Source organism: Yarrowia lipolytica, chromosome 1B (genome assembly GCF_001761485.1).
Source record: "Yarrowia lipolytica chromosome 1B, complete sequence".
In the NCBI taxonomy this organism is placed as follows: domain Eukaryota; kingdom Fungi; phylum Ascomycota; class Dipodascomycetes; order Dipodascales; genus Yarrowia; species Yarrowia lipolytica.
Genome location: NC_090771.1, coordinates 713,758 through 734,059, shown reverse-complemented (window position 1 = coordinate 734,059; position 20,302 = coordinate 713,758). Strand labels below are relative to the sequence as shown.

Here is a 20,302-nt window from a genome sequence, read left to right as displayed (position 1 = left end):
AATGGTACCTCAGATACTCACAGATGAGTCCATATTAATAAACTTGAAAATCACAAGATATACTCGTGCACAAGTAGGTACAGTATGTACATACTGTACCTACAGAAGTGTCGAATCATTTCTGTCAGCAGTAGTCTGAAACTTGAGAGAGGAATTATAGCCTAAAATATGATATCAATTTAATTTCTTTACAAGTCCATTATGTTGGGATTTACAAAAACAACCATTGATCACAGCATTCCTTTTATATTTGGTGACTGTAACTTTGAAGAATCAGTAATCTGATTCTGCTGAACTTCTCACTTAGAAAGCTTCTCGATCCAAACATCCACGGGTGTAGAAGACTCAAAAGCAGGATCCACAATTCCATTGATAGCAACAGTAGGTGTCATGTGGACACCATTTTGTCGGTGGAATCTGACGAAGGGCTTAAGATCATTAGTGACTGCATTGCCGGTGTTGGATGGCTTGCCATCCTTTGACTTTCCGACGGTCAACAGCTCGAGGAACTTCGACTCCTCGACTCCAACTTCGGCTGCCAGCTTGGAAAGTCTTTTATATGTCTCACCACGAGTTTCATCAGCGCACTCTGTGTCGAAAAATTCGGGCTGGTGATCGAACAGGATCTTAGCGAACTCCCAGAATTTAGAAGGTGCGAGCTGGCCCACAGCGAGAGACGCCTCGTGTAGCAGAGTGGATTGAGGATGCCAGGGCTGGGGAACGTTTCTGAAGACAAATCGCAGCTTTCGACCCTTGACCTCACCAACTCGTTCGAACAAGGCGTTTGTGCCAGGGTTCTCAATCTTGTCCCAGATGATCTTGGAGAAGGGACAGTTGAAGTCGACGAAGAGGTCAACATTCACTGTTTCGTCTCCAGAGCCAAGCTCCAGGATGTGTGACGCAGCGTACTTGGGGGGGAGGGCCATTGTTGGGATGTTGAAAGAATTGTGGAAGAACAGGTCCTACGCAGGCGGTCGTGGGGTTATATTGCTGTGGCTTATGCATACAGAGCTTAAATAAGAAACTTTATTACATATGTATTAGCTACCTTGTGGCTGGCTTCTCTGTGGCTGGACGTTTTAAGAATATACTAATACAGATATGACTGTCTCTGTATACACACACGTCAAGAGACAAAAAAATTATTCCTTATTTCACTTCTTCTGTTGTAAACCACTGTAGCAGATACCCCACCGTACGTCTGTAATTCTGCTTTGCTCTCATCTAGAGTCTAGACCATGTGGCTGTGCATTAACTTCGCTGCACTACTGGACTGTGGCGTGCATATGTGGCTGAGGATCCACCCTTCAGAAATCATATGTGCGGACAATCACCCAGTGGTGAAGTTGGATACATACTTTTCCACGAGGAAAACCTGTGTGATTGTGCTTCACTAGAATTCTTGAGGCAACCGAATTATTGCACTCGCATCCCCCTGTCCACTCAACACTAATGGATATTACAGCACCGTCGTGATGTCTACAAGATGTGCATGTACATACACTGTACATACCACAAGTACAACGACATGTCAAAATGATTATTTCCCTTCAGAAAAACAGATATAAAACTTCCTCGTCGTCCATTTTTATCGTGAATCGCTGTAATGGTCACTCTTCGTTATCCCTTAAAGGTTTTGACAAAATGTGCAAAATCCGCCTTTCCTCCTAAGGGTGGCACGGAAAAATGTCCGGATTTGGGCGTTATTCAGGTTTGCTGACTAAGCAGGTTTTTGTAAATAGCTATCATATAGCATTACAAACTGTTCTGTGCAAAATTTCAGGGCGTGGCCATTCCAATTATATCACCGGTTAATCTTCCCGTCATTTTTAATATGTTTTCATCCTCCATCGAAATCGCAAAAATAATATTTTACCCCCAAATCGGACATTTTTGATTTTTTTTCTGAAACTCGAGTTTGGCAAAGCTTAATTATTTGTCAAAATAGACCCAGGTTTCGAAATTTTGGGATTTGAGAAACGAAAACAGAAAGAAAAAAAAGAGAAAAAAAAATCGACAAAACACAAGATACTGTACAAAAAGAAGTTGGACTGAAGAAAAGAACTGAGACTGAAGGGGAAAAAATGAAGAAAAAAAAAAAGGAACAACAAAAAAAGTAGGACCAAAAACAAACGATGAGGGACAGCATTGTATCGAAAGACATAATGGACAGACATAATTAGTCCAACGAGAAAATACATCAGGAATATAATTGAAATACGCAAAAGATGTTGAAGGTAATACCCGGTGGGTTAATACCTGGCTAATTCCTCACATAATGATGAGAAGTCACCACATAGTAATGAGAGGAATCAGCTGGGTCGTAGACGAGATGTCCATCCTGTAGATAGTTTTATCCACTGATCTAGAATCTCTTTTCTGGTGAATGAGCAAGCACACACCCTTCTGGTGTGTGCTACTATCGGAACGTCGTGTCCCTAGAAGTGGGTTGTAAGTTGTTAATTAACTATATCACATCAATAATACTTATGATCTTCAATACCTTGTAGTATTTAATTGAAGAAAGCTTGCAACCAGAGTTTTGGAGGTTCTACCTGAGTCGTAGGTAGAACTTCACCATTAAAAAATTAGTAGGCACGCACAACCCCAACGGATGAGATTCGTTTTAGTCGATATATATCAAAAAATTATATAAGCAAATCTCTCTGAATCCATCCATGTGAAAATGGATGACTAATTTCCTATTGCACACAGTATGTACATGTACATCAGTCTTGTAAGTCGCCTTCCTCTAAAAGTGACTTCGATGGGCATTTTTTTGTGAGGCTCAAGTGTTACCGATACCCCTACATTGTACAATACACATTTGAGAACTGTATGTACAGACTGAACAGGTGCAAGTGTATAGCGGCACTTGTCTTATATTTCACACTACATGTACAGTAATATTACCTCATGTGGGCACTGTATGGGTCACAACAAAATGCTTTATTATCAATTAGGGTATAGCTACCCCGTTGGTAGAAACGACCAACACGACTTTGCGTGTTTTTTTTTCCTCGGCGCTCACTCAAAAGCTCTTTCGCTTTTCATCAATTCGTGGTACTTCTTGGTGCTCTGTGAAGTTCTTCGGCCCTCGACATACTGCATCATCTCAGAATAGCTCTCAGGGACGACATCGAAAAACGTATCCTCCACGAAATAGGAGTATGTGAATTGACCAGTATTGGTTGTAGTGTCATGGTCCAAGTCCTTCACAGTCGAGTCAACTCGCACCTGAACAAGAGTACCAGGCTTACTGTTGTTGGTGAATACCTCAGTATCGTTATCCTTAGTGATCTTAATTGTGTCGACAACGGTGGCAGTAAGATAGCAGACGGATCCGACAGGTACAGGAGCTCGGAATGTAGTTGAGTCAAGAGAAACGAATCGAGGTGAAGAGTGGGTGAAAGCGGCGGCGCACGCATAAGCAAGCTCGAACGTAGTTCGGAGAAGATAGCCACCGAAAATCATGTACGAGTGACGGTTTCGGTACTGGGGCTGCATTACCTGGGTGGAGTGAATGACTGTGTCAGCCATTCGCTTGGTATGTGCGGGGAGCGTCGGCTTATCTCGAGTTTCGATCCACATATCGTGAATTAATTTGGCCTCTTCTTCAGTAGGGGGTGCGATAGCAAGATCATGAGTCTTAGCAAGCTCCTTCTTATGTGCGTTGAACTTGGAGGCTCTTTCGAAATCAGCCCGCTCCTTCGCGTTTCGAGGAACCAACCGGTTGATGGCGAACGATTTCTGGGTCAGTGGATCTCGAGCCACGAACGTAAATCCCGCTGTAAGGAACACATCCTTGTCCTTGATCTGGTTCTCCTTCAGATCGTGAAGCTCAGAAGCAGGTGTGGAAGTCTGGGCTGCCTTGATAGTAATCTCCATTGAAGATCGGCCAGTCCAAGTCACATGACCACTGAGAGTGATGTTCTTATCATCCACTTGGTCAAGTCGTTTGAGAATCGTCACCCGGTCAACAGACGCTGTCACGATCATGGGCTCGGCAGGCATACAATGGTTATGGGCAATGACTCCTGCCAGTGCATCCAAATCCTGGAATATCTGGCCGAATCTCAGTCTGCCAAAAGAATTGATGTAGGCATCGAGGAACCAGGGGTCATCCTTGAAAGGCAAAATCACGTAAGAAAAAGAGTCATCTACAGTCCTGTCAGACACCTTCTGATCGCTTTGAGATTTGTTGAAATCAAAAGACAAAGTTGTAGACTTGCCTGTCTTGGGATCACGTGACGCCTCTCGCGCTCTGTACGCTTCCAGCCAAGTATGAGTACGTCGCGTAGGACTAATTGATGGCTTAGAAGCCACAGGCTGGAAGAGATGAGATCCGTCCTCGGTCTTGTGGATCATGACTTTGGCCTGATTGGTGGGCGCGGAACACGATAGGGCTCGGCTATGGGCGCTTAGTTGGATAGCCCGGTTAAACGGAGTTCTCAGTCGAAGCATTGTTTAGGACGATGTGTACTGTGTTACTGTAGCCTGAGTGTCTGGGATGGTAAGCAGGTGTGCGATGTTGTGCTGTCTCGTTTGCCGAAGAGTGTACAATTGTGTCTGTGGACGTTACAGTATTTATCGTGATCAGTACCAGGTACAAGTAGCTAATATAAGCTCAGGCGCTTGGAAGTGTAATGTAATTCGAAGAGCAACGATTGGTGTGAGGTAAGAGTATCTCGGGTGTGTCGAAACAGGGGCATCTGCTGCTTGAGTGAGCTATAGTACTACGAGTTTTGTAGAAAGCTCTTCGTTTATTGTCTTCGCGTTTGAGTATTTTCAATGTGCACTCTGGTGTAGTCCCCACCCATTTCGGATATAACCGGGTAAGAGCCAAGCATGTTGAGTGTTGGGCTGTCACGACAATTTGTGTCGATGTTGTGTGATCCAGAATCTCAGAGTTCCAACCTCAATTTCACCCACATCTTATATATACAAGTAGCAGAAAATTCGAGGCTTGTTAGGTGTGTCGTACGAAGTACTAGTGGTATTATTACAAATTTTCTATATACGGATAAATAATACAAGTACAGTACAGTACGTATATTAATTTAGTACATACTGTCAGAGTGAGTGCTGCACTTTAATGTACAATTACAGAACAAGTATGTATGTACATACTGTACATCATGTACTTCGTATGTTATTATAAGAAAAATGTACGTACGAGTATTGTATGTACAGTATATAGAGTACAGTAGCTGTATTATATTTACTGGCACATATCACCACATGAATTGACTATGAGATAATGACGTGTAGGTATTGTAGGCATGTGCGTATAATTACAAGCGCCGGTACACATGGTGGTGCGTCCACGAATGGCCAGAATTTACATTGTCGTTGTGATATCCTGAAATCACGGGTACGATACAGACATTCGGGTCACATCTAAATATCGAAATTGGAATATACTGTATGTCAGTGAAATATTTCATCGGCGGGACTTGAACTGAGGTGTCGATCGAAGTACCTTGAGCAGTTGTCTCAGTTGCCACCGCCTCCTGGGTCACGTGTATTTCCTGAACGTTCTGCGCCTGACACGCATATATGCTATATCTAAGGCAGCCATCGCCCATCCTATCGCCACACAACACTCAACAATCAAAATAAAAGTCATGTCAGCTCCACCCGCCTACGAGCCCCTTCTCAACCCCAATGATCAGTCCAACCTGAACACTGCCTCTTCTGCAGCTGTGCGGGATGCAGAGGATAACTTGCCCGCTGACTTCAAGTACGATACGCCAGTTGTTCAATGTGACATTGATGTTCGAAATAACTTCATCAAGCAAGTATACACTATTGTTACTGCTCAGATTGCTACTACTGCTATTTTTGGAGCTATCATTGTTTTCAACCCTCCCATCACCATGTGGATCCTCGAACACATGTGGGTGTATTATGTCACAATTTTTGGTTCACTAGGCTGCCTTATTGCCTGCATTTGGAAGCAGAACAGCTACCCTCTGAACATGACCTTGTTGGGCGTGTTTACGCTTTGTCAGGGACTGGCAATTGGTACTGTGTGTTCTCTCATGGACTCAAAAGTGGTCCTTCAGGCAGTGGCAATTACCCTGGTGCTGTTCTTCGGCCTTACTTTGTTCGCTTTCCAGACGAAGTATGATCTGACATCCATGGCTGGTATTCTTTCTGCTTGTCTATGGGGTCTTATTGGCGTGGGCCTTGTTGGCATGTTTGTGCCATTCTCCTCGGCTGTGGAGCTCATCTACTCGTCTATTGGAGCTCTAGTTTTCTCCGGCTACATTCTAGTGGACACCCAGATGATCATTCGAAAGTTCCATCCTGACCAGGTGATTCCTGCAGCAATCAACATTTACCTTGATATTCTCAATTTGTTCTTGTACATTTTGCGAATTCTCAATGAAATTAACCGGGATAACTAGAGGCACAGTGACATTACGTCATGTTACTCAAACACCCAATTATTACCAAGGGCCTGTCAAGTATATAACTAATTAGATTGTTTGATTTATCCGCTGGAAGAGTATTCTGTATAGCCCTTACGCTCCGCGACTACTGTATACCCTGGCATTCTGATATTTCATGGCTTGATTACGCCATCAGAACTTCCGTAGCTAATGTGACGTCATTTTTTCGCTGTGGCAAAGTGGCGCATACTACAAAAACGCCGGATATCGTTGGAAAAAAGATGTAAGAGTTCCATTGTCATTTACCAACTTGAACGTCATAATTTCTGCTTTATTGTACACAATCACATATATTTGTGCATGCCAATCCCCACATCGGGTTCCGACATCGCATAGAGTTTGGTATCTTGCATAATGTCGCTTGCGATATTATATAACCACTCACTGAGACAGTCGACACTCTTCCTTCTCCACGAACAACAACATGACACCCCGAACCCGCCATTCGACGTTCGCACGTTTTGTAGCGCTTTCGACCTTCGGCTTTGTGTTTTTCGGTCTCTTCACCCTTACGTTCGCCCCTCGAACATCCGTCAGACGAGACTTGCGTCGGTTTTTCCAAGGCACACAAACCGAATTTGACGTCAAAAGATCGATTCTTCTGAACACTAAGGCTGAAAACATCAGAGAAAATTCTCTGAAGTACACTGCTGAACCCCATCTTGCGGGAACTAACAAGGAACTCGCTGAATGGACCCGTGACCAGTTGCAATCATTTGGATGGGATGCAGGAATTGAGGAGTATGAAGTCTACCTTAACTACCCGCTCGACCATGCTCTTAATTTAGTTGATGACAACGGAAAAGTTATCTATGAAGCGTCTCTTGAGGAGGATGTTCTCAAAGAGGATCCCACGACTGGGCTGCGAGACAGAGTTCCCACTTTCCATGGTTACTCGGCGAATGGAAATGTGACTGCCCAGTTCGTTTACGCCAATTACGGTGAAAAGGGAGACTATGATCTTATCCTTGAGAAAACAGGCGATCCTGACTTCTTCAAAGGCAAGATTGTCATTACCCGATACGGAGGTATTTTCCGGGGGCTCAAGGTGAAATTCGCACAGGATTTGGGTGCAAAGGGTGTGGTCATTTACTCTGACCCAGGTGATGATTCTGGGATCACTCCTGAAAATGGGTACAAGACTTACCCTAAGGGTCCAGCTCGAAACCCCTCATCGGTCCAGCGGGGAAGTGTTCAGTTTTTGTCCCTCGGCCCAGGTGACCCCACTACACCTGGCTATCCCTCAAAGGGAGCAGTTGAGCGACAAGACCCCTCTAAATACATTCCCTCAATTCCATCTCTTCCTGTGTCGTACAGAGACATCTTGCCAATTCTGAAAGAACTAAACGGACGAGGCGAGACTTTTGACGGGTTTGAGGGTGGTCTGGAGGGCGTCGACTACTCAATCGGCCCCTCAAAAACATCTCTCAATCTTTACAACTCGCAAGACTACAAAATAACACCGATTTACAACGTTATCGCATCCTTAACTGGTTCGACGTACCAAAACGAAGCCATCGTTGTCGGCAATCATAGGGACGCGTGGATTGCAGGTGGGGCCGCTGACCCTAATTCGGGTTCAGCTGTCCTTCTGGAATTGGCGCGTGTTCTCGGTGTGCTCTCTAAGGCCGGATGGACTCCCACGCGTACTCTAACGCTAGCTTCTTGGGATGCCGAAGAATACGGACTTGTTGGTAGCACCGAATGGGGCGAAGATCATAGCAAGTACATTTCAGATAATGTTCTTGCTTATGTCAATCTCGATGTGGCCGTTTCAGGCTCTAAATTTCACTCTGCCGGCTCCCCTGTGCTCTCTGCTCTGCAACGTGCTGTTGCTAAGGAGATACCTCACCCATCAGACAATAATACAAGCCTGTACGATGTTTGGAAGAAGGATTCGCGTGCTTATATTGGAAACTTGGGCTCAGGATCTGATTACACCGTGTTCTTGGACCACTTGGGTGTACCTTCTATCGATGTCGGCTTCTCAGGTGGAAAGGGAGACCCCGTTTACCAGTACCACTCCAACTATGACTCTTTCCACTGGATGGACAATTTTGTGGAAAATGCCTGGGAATACCATGCGGCTATATCCAAATATGTGACTCTCTTCGCCGTTTCTCTTTCTGAGCGAGAAGTCGTAGCCTTCAATGTTAAGGAATATGCCCTGACTCTGAGCAAGTTCTTGAAAGCTATTCAGAGGAAATACGTCGGTGCCAGCGGACATCTTTCTGGCCTTGAAACAGAGTCGAACGAACAGAAGGTCTTGGAAAAAGACAACTCTGGATTTGATACCAGCACTGCTCCATGGGCAGAATCATTCGATGACGTCTTAAAAACTGCTAAGGAGTTTGTTGAAACTGCCCACAAGTATGATGAGTACACTTCTGAACTCCAGAAAGATATCATTAAAGATTGGCCTTGGTATAAATACTATAAGAAGCTCGCTCTTCTGGCTCGAATTAGGGTGGCGAACAGGAAACTCTTCCATCTCGAAAAACTCTTTTTATCCTCGAATGGTCTTCAAGGTAGAGAGTGGTTCAAGCATATCGTCTATGCTCCTGGAAGATACACCGGCTATGCTGGAGAAGTCTTCCCTGGTATCGTGGAAGCTCTTGAGGATGGTGACTATGAGAACGCCATTAAGTGGCTTTCTATCACCAAGGCTAGTTTGAAGTCTGCTAAAGGGCTGCTTAAATGAACACCTTGGTGAGGGCTAACTAGTTGTTTTTTTGATGAATTTATTGTTTTAGTGTTACGTGTTACGTCAATACCGACACTAGTACACTGTATAAGAAGTAATTGTAGAAAGTACTCGTACATTCTATACATGTTTTACTTTTATTTTTCGATCAAGAGAATTCATTTAGCTATATATTAGCAAGCATCTTATGCACTTTTCCACAAGAGGAACATGTGGATGTACCAGTACGAGGTACATCAGCTACAGTATGTACTGTACATACATGTACATACTGTACTTGTCTTCAGCAGTGAATGGTACAGCTAATATCCTATACCCACAGATTTGTGACACATTTTTACATACACTTCGAACCTGTATCATATATATTCTGCCACCTGCAGTACAGTATACTACAAGACCACCTGACGCAGTTTTGTTCTCATTCATTAATCACTATTAGACTCTTTCGCTGTCTCCTTTTCTTCTTCCCTGCTCGTCCATGTGACTCCGTGTAGATCGCACCAGGCAATAGTCAATACCTTCGAAATTTTGATACCGTGCTCCTTATTGAACTCCATTAATTGAGACAAGGATATAGGTTGGTATGTGAGCATTTTCAACCACATATCACGTGCTTCTGGAGCAGACATCATGAACTCTGTCAATTCTGACATCTTCATTTTGTCGACTTCGCCCTTTTCTATCATCTGGCCCGCTATCGATGCAGTTGCCTGAGTGGAGGGAGGGGCTTTGGAATTGTCGTCACCTGTACGCTCCTCGGCTCGTCTCTTCTCCGAGGATCTCGCAAGGGTTTTTTTCGGGGCCGATCGTTTTTGTTGTCTTGACCCAGAGGGTTCACTCAGAGTCGAATCACTGATATCGTCTCCGATAACTTTACCAGGTGTGCCTAGTATAATTACACTGTCTTCCTCTTCTCCATCGGGTAGATCACCTGACCTTTTTATCAATCCTGCTTGCAGCCCAACACCGCAAGGAGATGTCGCAATGTTGTGCCGATTGATCTCGCACAAATCAGGCATCAAATGTAGTTGATCCAAGGCAGCTTCTGGGGACTCCGGAACAAAGTGTTCTGAGACATTTGAGTTGTCCATAACAGATGACAGTCCCGTCAGATCTATTTCAGAGCGACGTCGTGAATCAGCCCTTTGCGCTGATGCATTCGAAGCTGTATTCTCCTCAACCGTCTTTCTTGTAGTCGAAAATGACCTGGAATGTGTGTTTGGACTAGGTCCGTGAATGGATTTCCCAGTGCCAACCCTCATCGAAATGATAGAAGAGTCTCCGGAGCTTAAGACCTCTTCGGAGCTAGAAGCATCTTCATGGGGCGGTGAGTGAGATTCTTGTGCCTTGGGTGTACTGTGGCCAGCCATCGGACTAGATGATGAAGCATGGGGATGGCGAGATGCTTCGTTTTCGCGTGGATTTATATTTCGAGTCTGTAATCCGGATGACTTTCCTGGGGTCCAAGAGTCTACCTCCTCGGAGTCAGAAGAGCACATTCGATAAATATGCGTCGGCCCTGATTGAGTGTTGATCATCCTTGGAATTAGCGCTCCCTCATCATCGACATGGGGCCTTTTTGATCTACCTTGGACTTTGGTAGAACGCACTGGTGTAGCTTCGTGGCTTACTCGGTCATATATGTCAGTTGCATTACGGTCTGCCTTGGAGGCCGACTCTGGAGACGAACTTTCTATGCGTATGATTATTTCTCGATCATATTCATTTCTCGGTCGACCATACCGTGTCGAGTCGTGTGACTGTGTGCTATCACATTCTGAGTCGGAAACGTGTGCGACGCTGCTCTCAGCCACGGTAAAAAATGATTTGTAATTGTTGTAGTTAAAAGTGGGCGGTGGAGAGAACGAACAATCTTGCTGACTATCAGAAGCCAGCACGCGAGAGTTCAATGACACCCCCACAGCACCAGTCGAGGGTTTAAACACCCTCTCTGCGCTGGTGTCCTCTCCCATATATATCACCTCTGGAAGACTCTTCACGTTGGTGATTTGAACACTCTTGTCCTCAGTATTAACAGATTCGATCTGATCTTCGTCCAATTCCCACTTGCCACGTAACTCTGAAGAACCGGAGAAGGATATTTCATCGTCACCCGTGTCGGAAAAACACACTAGAGCATGGGGCCCAACGTGAGCATCTCCTTCGACCTTAAAACATGACTCACTTAAATCCGAATCAGATGCTAGATCGCGTTCTTGGTAGCTTACATCATGAAGCTGAAACACCTCCTCAAGCCCAAGATCAGACGGGATGGATCTGGTGAGGCCCATTAATGAGTGCGGGGTGTTGGGTTCGAGGTTTGTTGGATTCGTAGCTTTTTTCTCGTCGCGTGACTTCATCATTTCTTTGATGGCACGTGGATGGACGTTTGTATCCATGTAGTCGGAATTACGCTTGTAGTTTGCGACTTTGGGCCCCACTAGCTCCACTCTTTGGGTGAGAGAGACCGCCCTCATTGCTGGCATTACGGTGTTCGGCACTTGGTCGAGAGGCACTTTCTTACGCCGAGAGGTTTTCGTTTTCTTTGTGATGCTTGAATCGCGTGCCTTCCGTGGTTTCTTACGTTTCGTCGTAGGCTTCGTGGCATCCTTCTCTGTTTGTACCGTTATTGAAGAAGAACCAACATGCCGCATCGTATGTGATGGTCTTCCAAGTGGGTTCCCCTCTGAAGCTGGGGCTTTGGGTAGGGTTGATCGCGATTGGATAACACCATGCACAAATCGGTCAAGCCGTTGGGCTCTGGCACGGAACATTTCCTCGTCTTCTTCACGTGACAAGCCCGGCTCCGGCTCAGTAAATTCCGGGGCTTCGAGATCGTCAAGGGGCATGTTCTCCTTAATGGAGCATTTATCTGGCGTGTCGTGTGGTGTGTGGTGTCAACTGGCGGTCTCACTGTATTTCATTATGGTTCAATTTATTTCTACATCTTGTTGCATTATGAATGCATTGCTGATGTGTAAACTGCATCGTACATACAATTCCATTGGAAGTAGCTAAAATGTATTTCCTAGTTTTTTTTAAAAAAAAAATGGCTAAGGTACTGTTGGTTCCCTTTAGGGAGGTCGGGGTCGTTATTCGTTATATACATTATTCGTTTATCATTTTTGTCTTCACTCCGCGTTTCTGTAACACAAAAAGGCTGTCCAGAAAACACCAATTGCCGAAGAAAAGGGAAGCATGAGCTGTGGGGGGACCAGGGCGAAGTTGATGAACTGTGCCAGCGGCCATACCATGTAATTTATGCCTAGCGTTGTCACATACTTCGCCTTCAGCTTTTTCTCCACATCGCTCTTATTTCCTCCTTCAATGACAACGGTTGTGTATACAAAGAACGCACACAATGATAGAGGTGAAAAGCACAGCTGGTCAGTTAGAACGCGCATTATGGATGATATTATCACATTCTTCTCATCGTAGATATTGTTGACGATGTAGTACCATGGCTGCTGGATAAAAGACAGAAGGAACCCGTAAACCATGAACATGGTGAGTCTCCAAAAGTTGAATGCTGGAGAATATCCTGGGGTTGTGACCTGTGATGGGTCTTCTTCACCCCTGCGCTCATTTGTCTCGTTCTGGTAAAAGCTCATGAACATTTCGACATGCTCATCATCATTTGGGTCGTCAGTGTAGACTGTTCCCAAGTCTGCCTCTTCGTCCAAGGGTAGTCGCACAGATTTTACAGTGACTATGGTCTGTGCTATCGTGTCTGCCAGTCCGTATAGCAAGATGTTCGTGATCATGGCGGCTGCTATCGAATGGAGCGTTTGAAAGCGCCAGGTCAATCGGAGCAGGAAGACACTGTATATGACGATGATAGACGCATTCAGTAGAGGAATGCGCATGGTTGTACCGGAAGAAAATTTGTGTTGGTGCTGAGGACTGGGGCTGTGTTGGTGTAGTCTGCGCTGAGAATGTCGGTGTTTCCCAGGCGAGACAAGGTTGTGTTACGAAATAGTCGATGTATCCAGCAGCACGATTTATTCCAGGTTTATGGCGTCTTTGTGCGGTTCGCACGGAAGCTTAGTCGTTGTGGGTTAAGCGCTCCCCGTAAATAAGTAGAGCGACGTGGAGGACTCTGTGATAAGTTGAAGGTGGTTGGGAGGTTAGGGTTCATACCTCCCTCTTTGTGGGTGTGAGAGTCAGTGTTTACAGTAATCCCCCATACGTGTATATCGAAGATGTGTCCCATTTTTGTTTGTAACTGTGTGGCTTCCAACGCGGGTGGGCGGTATTTGTTATTGGGTGTGTCTTGATGTCTGGCCAAAAATATATGTACATAAAATGTATACTTATGCTTGCAGTATGAATACGTACTTGTACCACTATATGATGATGAATCAACTGGTATATACTGTACAAGGACAGGTGCTTGTAAGTACCACCACATACATGTACATCCAATCCACCTACCCAGGAAACCTGGACGACAATATACGAAGATTTGCGATTTTATATCTCCCTCTTGTATACGATGCCGTAGATACACGAGTTTCTGACGATTTGGACAGCGATGACTAAACACAACTACGTGAACCAAGATCATCACAAAATCCAGACACATGTCCTTTCCTTCCCAACATACAACATAACCTTAACCCCCAACGACCAACGAACTCTAAACTGAGTGATCCTACAGGCTTAAAAACAAGAGTTGTCATAAAAAGTGGAGCCCAAAAAATTAACAGAATTGTTTGATTGATGATTTAATACTTGTGGATTCTACTTGTTGTTGTATTACACCTGAAGAACCCCCCCCCAAAAAACGCCCAAAACGACGACCAACAAAATGACATCGCAATATCCTAAGAGTATGATTTTTTAAGCGCCAATAACCCGGCTTACCACAGGATAGATAGCTGTGAAGAATCATGAGCATAAAAACATAAAAAGTATCAAAAATAAAGAAACGCATTTTTATTTAATTAAAAACCCCACCAGAAGTATATAGCTGTAATGAATCATATGAAATAAAAAAAGGTTATAAAAATAAAACAGTGTCAGTGACAACAAATATACGCACGACCTTGAGAGAGGAAGGGTATAGTTTGGGTAGCAGGTAATCAGAACCAGCTTGCCAGTAGTAACCTGCTGTCTGTTGCTCCTTCGTAACATCATCGTACCGGAAGTATCTATTGCAGTATATATCACCCAATTTTGAAGACAGATGACAAGTACTCCTATATCGTTTCAAGCTACATTTTTTCCAGGCTATGTACCGGAAGTATCTATTGCAGTAAATATCACCCAATTTTGAAGACAGATGACAAGTACTCCTATATCGTTTCAAGCTACAAAATTTCCAGGCTATGTACCGGAAGTATCTATTGCAGTATACATCACTCAATATATATTTATCTAAATACACTCTTTCAAACGATTCAAAAATGCCAAATATGGAAAAATATAAGATAAAATAAAAACACTACTAACGAATCTAATGAACAAATACGTCACATATGGTGTATCTTAAATAAATCTCTCTTCATAATAATATCACAAAAAAAGAGATGTCTTGGTTGAAAAGTAATATTCAAAATTGAAGTTGTCGTTAGAATATGATTGGATTAGAAAAAAATATTGAACCGAGAATTATTGATATTGTTCTTTTATGTCCTCAAACTATACAATACAACTATATAATACAACTTTCACTTAGTATTTTTTTAGTTGTTCTCGGTTTCTTTCGAAGGTCCACGTTCCACTCGTGTCTAGAATTAAACAACTTCCAAAAAAAGTGTTTTGTTTTTAATGTTCTCTCCATCAAGGGTCTGTATATAAAATTTCCGTAAACGGAAATTTTAATAATTACAGGTATTAGATATTAGTTTTTTATATATAATGAGAAAGGTATGTATGAAAGGTATCTCGATAAATATATATATTTCAGCACATGTCCATTTGTTTATACTTACACAAATAGGGGGAATCTGAAATGTATCCCCAGAATTAGCAAAATAAATCTGTATAGTGCCACAATAATAATTATCTGATTGTTTTAATAGTTACTACATTTGTTGTCGTATTATGATTTTTTGGGATTTGCACAAAGCATAATTCTGACTAGAATGTTCAATCGAATCTGTTCAATTTATTATTGAAATGATCCGTTGCTGTATTCACGTTTTTAATTGTTTTGATTGATTATTATTGTTAATATAATTTAGAAGAGAATAGATCTTCTGTAGATTAGATGTTGTCAATAATAATTCTGTGGTTGCAGTTAGTCGAAGTATTAAGTATTACAATCACTATACGCTTTTATCGTTTTCTCACAAGTTGTCACAGCAACATATCATTGGGCAACTTTTTCCCTATAGTGAGACAACTGGCAGTCTTCTCATATTCTATTGAGTTTAATCTATTTTATTTGTAAAAAAAAAAAATGCACACGCCTTTATCGTCTTCTCCACAATTTGTTACTATGAATCACATTTTTCTACATTTTATTTTTTGTTTAGTGACTTTCTCTTTTCGACGATACACAATTCATCACCTCAAACAATGGCAGTGCCTCGAACGAAATGCATATCGCAACGTTTATGATTTATCGAACCCAGCTTACTACAGGCAGAGGTATATAATATATATATATATATATATATATTATATATATAGCTGTAATGAATCATTAGAATAATTTCAAAAAAAGTGGTACGGAGTTCTCCATGGTGCAAGTCAGCGCATGGTGCTGTAGTCAAATTACACAATGTAACTGCCACCAACACAGATACACACGTTTACAATAGAATACTGAGACTAGGATAGGGTTTATTTGTGCTCACGACGGTATTTTATTTTATTCTATCATCCTATGTTTATTACACTTCAGGCCTTCGGATCACAAGCTCTTCGGCATCCTCGTCTTCCTCAGCAATTTCACCAAGATCGTAGTATTCTCCGGGCTCCATCAGTCGTTGCCTGGAGTCGAAAGTACCCTGTTGGTTGGAGAGTGGTCCACCAGAACTGTTTCTCCAACGGGAGATACCTCCGAAACATGAACCGAGGAGCGATGTCTCCTCCTGATAAATATGGCCTCGGTTTTTTCTCCAAAACAGGAATCCTGCGAGCCCCAGGATAATGAGGACAACGATCAGGGCTGTAAATCCAGCCTGGTAGTACGCCTTCCACATGGCATCACTTGCGATTTTCTTATCGTGTTCCGCGTCGTCATCATCGTCACTGGAACTGTCGTCGTCAGATTTTTGGTCGCCAGATTTTTGATCGTCCAAGTCACTGGGGTTTTCACTACCCCTTCCAGGTTTATTACCAGATAGGTCGCTCAGAGCCTTGGAGACGCCAATGAAGTCATTCAGCATTGTCAGACAAGCCTCGGGTTCATCGTAGGGAACCATATGAGAAGCATTGTATATCCTAACATATGTCAGATTTCTGTCACTTTGCTTCTTGCCTTTGGAAACGCCATCGACAACCCAATCGTCGAGCTCCAAGCCCTCGGTCCAACCCTTCTTTCCATTCCATTCCAGCTGTTCAATCATTCTCTCATTTCCGTAATGGTTGCAGATGAGATCTCGATCACCATTGAAAAATAGAATTTCCATGCTTTCCAAAAGGTCAGGTAGCAGGTAAACTGCAGCATCGTCATTTCCCTGTCGCATGCGGGAACCAACTGCTCCATTGCATTCCTGCCACGACTCCTGCTTATCGTTGTTGACATTCAGAGCCTGCACTGTTGCGTCTTGTCGTAGCCAATCAGTGACATATGGCAAAATCTCAGGCCAGTTCATACCACACGATGGCCATTTATCTTCCTTGGATACGTCGTAGTAGTTAACACATATTCCTTCAGATTCTGGTGCACTCCGCTCATTTCTGCTCAGTTCCACAATGCCATTCATGATATCTTCACAAGCTCGAATATGGACGGGAAGTCTCCCGTTGTTCTTGTCCTTGGCGATGTTAATGGCTCGCTCGCAAGTGTCTGTAAGCTCTTTGAGATCCTTCACATGTTCTTCCGTCTTTTCAATCACTCCATAGTCCAATGCGTATGGCACATACTGGTAATATTGATTCGCGGGGTCCATCCATCCGTTTCCAATAAGTAGACCTTTAAGATCGACAGTTCTCGTTTGCTGTAATTTGGTTGCGATGTAAGGGATGTACTGACCAGCGTAAGATTCTCCAGCTAGGTAAAAATCATCATGGGCTCTTTCTGGGAACAATTTGAGGAACTGTGTCATGAATGAATCCATCTCATCCCCTACCTGCCCGAGGCCAGTCAGATAAGAATCCGTGTCCGAATAGGAATAACCAGTTCCATAGGGCTGGTCAACAAATAACACGTTGGCATATTTGTGCCAAGAGCCCTTGTTCGGATCTACTCTGAGCTTGTCATCCACGATGCGGAAAGGGCCCACCTCCAACAGGGCTCCATCCATTGATGAACAACCAGGTCCTCCGTTGAACCACACGATAGTTTTAGGGCGCTCTGTGATCTTGTACTGAGCCTCAACAAGCCAGAAAAACAGGTTTCCGTTATGAGCTGCATCAGTGAGAATGTTTCCGGAATGCATCGTGTAATTGTCCACGCTGTCTAGTCCAGGAATGTGGCGGACGAAGTAGTCCGACTGCGACGGTGGTGCCTCATCAAATTGTGACAAGGCTAGTGAAGCAAGTCCACAGAATAAACTCCATGATAACTTCATGGCTGTTTCTTGTGGTTCGAAGTGGTTGGTGAAGTGGACGTGCAATGAATGATTGAAGTTGACCGAGCTTATTCCAATGCGTTGTGCAGTTCAGGAGTGTCGGGCAAGCCAGAGCTACAAGTACATACTGTATAAACTTGTAGGAATAGTACAGTACTGTCCAAATATGCATGACGAATATAAAACAAGTGAACTAAAGTGTTTCTTCACGATGACGGATCAATCTACTTGTGAGTCACAATGCAAGTGTCACATCCGCATCTTTGGTTTGTGATTACTAACATGACACGCCGCCCAACTGGCTAACCCTTACCTTTTATCCGAAACAGGACAAAAGTACGGCTCTTGAAATTACCACTGGAAGCGTTGTATGTGTGTGAAATATGAGGCTTAAATTTACACAAGCAATTGTGCCCGAATGACCCGCCCTTAAATGACCGTGCTGCGAGTGTCTGAGTGTTATCCGAATACGACGCGTGCTTCCCATGCACCTTCCATCTCTCGCGTTAATTACTTAAAATGAACTCAAACTCACAGATTCCGAAAGTGAAGGTACGGCATGTACTCGTACTCGAATAGGATGTTATTAGAATCAAATATATAGTGTGAGATGCTCTCGTACCGGTATAAACATTACATTAGTACTGGTACGATTGTCACACGTGTATACTTACCATACGAGTAAGGCAGTACAAGTAGTACCAGTTTTAGTACAGACTTCCTTGCACGCGAACTGAGGAGTTCCTGAAGAATCTTTCTGCAAGCCCAGAAGAGATACACATACATACTGTCCCAGTATCAGATGTACAGAGCACGGGAGGCCCCTGCAGTAATGGGTTCGATAAACCCAATAATGCAACAAGTGTGACAAGTATTACTTGTACTTGTACAAGTACAAGGTAGCTAATTTCGTAGTTGCTTAATAGAGAACTTCAGTTGGAGCGGGCCATACTTCCTGCATTATAGGCTGTTGATATATTAAAAACAAGCATAGGCGTTTGTACAATACAGCCGGCTATGACACCAACAAGCAACTGGTCATCGCGCAGCTTGTACAAGTACCAGTACCTGGTACTGAAAATGATGTGAGACTCACAATTTGCCCATCTGAAGTCGATAATATATTGAGTAACTTGTTCAGGTGATATTCTGTCGCTGCCGAAAATATCCCCCACCCCCGGTATTGGACGCTGTATTGAACATTACGTATGGACTCATAGAGTATATATAAGTAATTTTATATATATATATATATGTAGACGAGCGTTAACCTGGTAGCAAAATAAAACTAAACCTTAGAATGTGGTCGCGTGCGCATTCTCCAGGGCAGTGCAAATGCATACTACTGTACTGTGTGTACTATGTACATGTTGATCATGACGTTGTGAATTCATGACTGATGCAAGTACATACTGTATTTGTGCAATAGCGGGACGAGCAAGGCTGTCGGGAGTAGCAGGCAGGGTGCAACACAAAAACGCACATTATTTCTATGAATAAGTCGTACGGCACTCGTACTAGCCACGAGGTTTTGCTGTGCCTTTAGTCACTGAGCTATTATTGTGTCGATAGCCACCCGAAGTCACCACGGAACTACATTTAGGCGCCTATTCTCAGTCATGTGCAAGTACAGAAGGTACATACTGTAACACGAATTACTGATAAACTGTACTTGTACGGGGCCGTGCCTTATAACAGTACAGTACTGTAGCTACCAGATTCTGAAACACGGGCCGAACTGCAGTCGCCGACCACCCCTACAAATTTCAATTCAGAAATTTCAATTCAGAGAACATACGATTTTTCATAATCACAGTGCACTCTCATACCGAACTTCCTCGTTGCTTATACTTTTCCTAGCAGGGGATTTGACCACACAAAAGGTGTAACTCCCATCACGGCATGCTGACTGAGCCCGGCCGAAAAAAGGATCCAATTGCCTACAGTAAATCTAATAAAAAGATGAAATTAAAGGAGATAAGAGCGCAGGTACAGTTAGTGCTAATATATTTTATAATTCCTCATCAAAGAAACTATCAATCTGTTAATATTCGTTCTCGAGTGGCCACTTCCTTCTTTGAGTTCAATGGGTTCAATAGATTTGGAGCTCCGCTAGGCTAGCGCATACGCCGTGCCAGCGGAGGGACCTTACAGTAGGACCTCAAAAAGTGATCGCAGCAATCTCAGTATTTGCCAGAGTACAAGTTTGTTGTCCTCGTCATGCTGTTGTACTGGCAATAAACCCCTCCGAGTAGTGGTTCCCTATAGTACAAATACCGTAGGACCCAGCAATCCATTCCCTAATATCCTTCCTTGAATGTTCACCTGAGCATATATCCAGTAAGCGTGCATCCAACTGCACTCATTCCGCAGAGCGAGACAAGATCACATGGGCGATGGTGACCTTCGATATGCCGTAAAGGTCCCAAAAAAGTGAACACAAAGACTAT

At 43.5% G+C, this 20,302-nt stretch overlaps 8 protein-coding genes across 8 annotated transcripts, besides 2 other annotated features; 2 read left to right on the top strand and 6 right to left on the bottom strand.

The window, feature by feature from the left end:
* Positions 1 to 299: 299 nt before the first annotated feature.
* On the bottom strand, positions 300 to 926 carry YALI1_B07331g (uncharacterized protein; the record flags this gene model as incomplete). Its single annotated transcript, XM_500525.3, has 1 exon — positions 300 to 926. The coding sequence occupies one exon, from the start codon at positions 924 to 926 to the stop codon at positions 300 to 302; it is 627 nt and encodes a 208-aa protein (XP_500525.1).
* Positions 927 to 2,229: 1,303 nt separating this feature from the next.
* Positions 2,230 to 2,502: a sequence feature (Compare to YALI0B05324t, LTRyl1; YALI1_B07318t).
* Positions 2,503 to 3,027: 525 nt separating this feature from the next.
* Positions 3,028 to 4,464, bottom strand: YALI1_B07295g (uncharacterized protein; the record flags this gene model as incomplete). The annotated part of the gene is made up of 1 exon (XM_500524.1): positions 3,028 to 4,464. One exon carries the CDS (start codon positions 4,462 to 4,464, stop codon positions 3,028 to 3,030), a length of 1,437 nt encoding a protein of 478 aa, XP_500524.1.
* A 1,163-nt stretch (positions 4,465 to 5,627) lies between these two features.
* On the top strand, positions 5,628 to 6,413 carry YALI1_B07284g (uncharacterized protein; the record flags this gene model as incomplete). The annotated part of the gene is made up of 1 exon (XM_500523.2): positions 5,628 to 6,413. One exon carries the CDS (start codon positions 5,628 to 5,630, stop codon positions 6,411 to 6,413), a length of 786 nt encoding a protein of 261 aa, XP_500523.2.
* Positions 6,414 to 6,882: 469 nt separating this feature from the next.
* YALI1_B07271g (uncharacterized protein) lies at positions 6,883 to 9,159 on the top strand (the record flags this gene model as incomplete). Its single annotated transcript, XM_500522.1, has 1 exon — positions 6,883 to 9,159. The coding sequence occupies one exon, from the start codon at positions 6,883 to 6,885 to the stop codon at positions 9,157 to 9,159; it is 2,277 nt and encodes a 758-aa protein (XP_500522.1).
* Positions 9,160 to 9,590: 431 nt separating this feature from the next.
* Positions 9,591 to 12,014, bottom strand: YALI1_B07220g (uncharacterized protein; the record flags this gene model as incomplete). Its single annotated transcript, XM_068281998.1, has 1 exon — positions 9,591 to 12,014. The coding sequence occupies one exon, from the start codon at positions 12,012 to 12,014 to the stop codon at positions 9,591 to 9,593; it is 2,424 nt and encodes an 807-aa protein (XP_068138099.1).
* Positions 12,015 to 12,296: 282 nt separating this feature from the next.
* Positions 12,297 to 13,031, bottom strand: YALI1_B07210g (uncharacterized protein; the record flags this gene model as incomplete). Its single annotated transcript, XM_068281997.1, has 1 exon — positions 12,297 to 13,031. One exon carries the CDS (start codon positions 13,029 to 13,031, stop codon positions 12,297 to 12,299), a length of 735 nt encoding a protein of 244 aa, XP_068138098.1.
* Positions 13,032 to 13,177: 146 nt separating this feature from the next.
* YALI1_B07203g (uncharacterized protein) lies at positions 13,178 to 13,750 on the bottom strand (the record flags this gene model as incomplete). The annotated part of the gene is made up of 1 exon (XM_068281996.1): positions 13,178 to 13,750. The coding sequence occupies one exon, from the start codon at positions 13,748 to 13,750 to the stop codon at positions 13,178 to 13,180; it is 573 nt and encodes a 190-aa protein (XP_068138097.1).
* Positions 13,751 to 14,609: 859 nt separating this feature from the next.
* Positions 14,610 to 15,231: a sequence feature (Compare to YALI0B05192s, Misc non-coding, Centromere Cen0B YALI1B centromere; YALI1_B07188g).
* Positions 15,232 to 16,007: 776 nt separating this feature from the next.
* On the bottom strand, positions 16,008 to 17,852 carry YALI1_B07162g (uncharacterized protein; the record flags this gene model as incomplete). Its single annotated transcript, XM_500519.3, has 1 exon — positions 16,008 to 17,852. One exon carries the CDS (start codon positions 17,850 to 17,852, stop codon positions 16,008 to 16,010), a length of 1,845 nt encoding a protein of 614 aa, XP_500519.3.
* Positions 17,853 to 20,302: the final 2,450 nt, after the last annotated feature.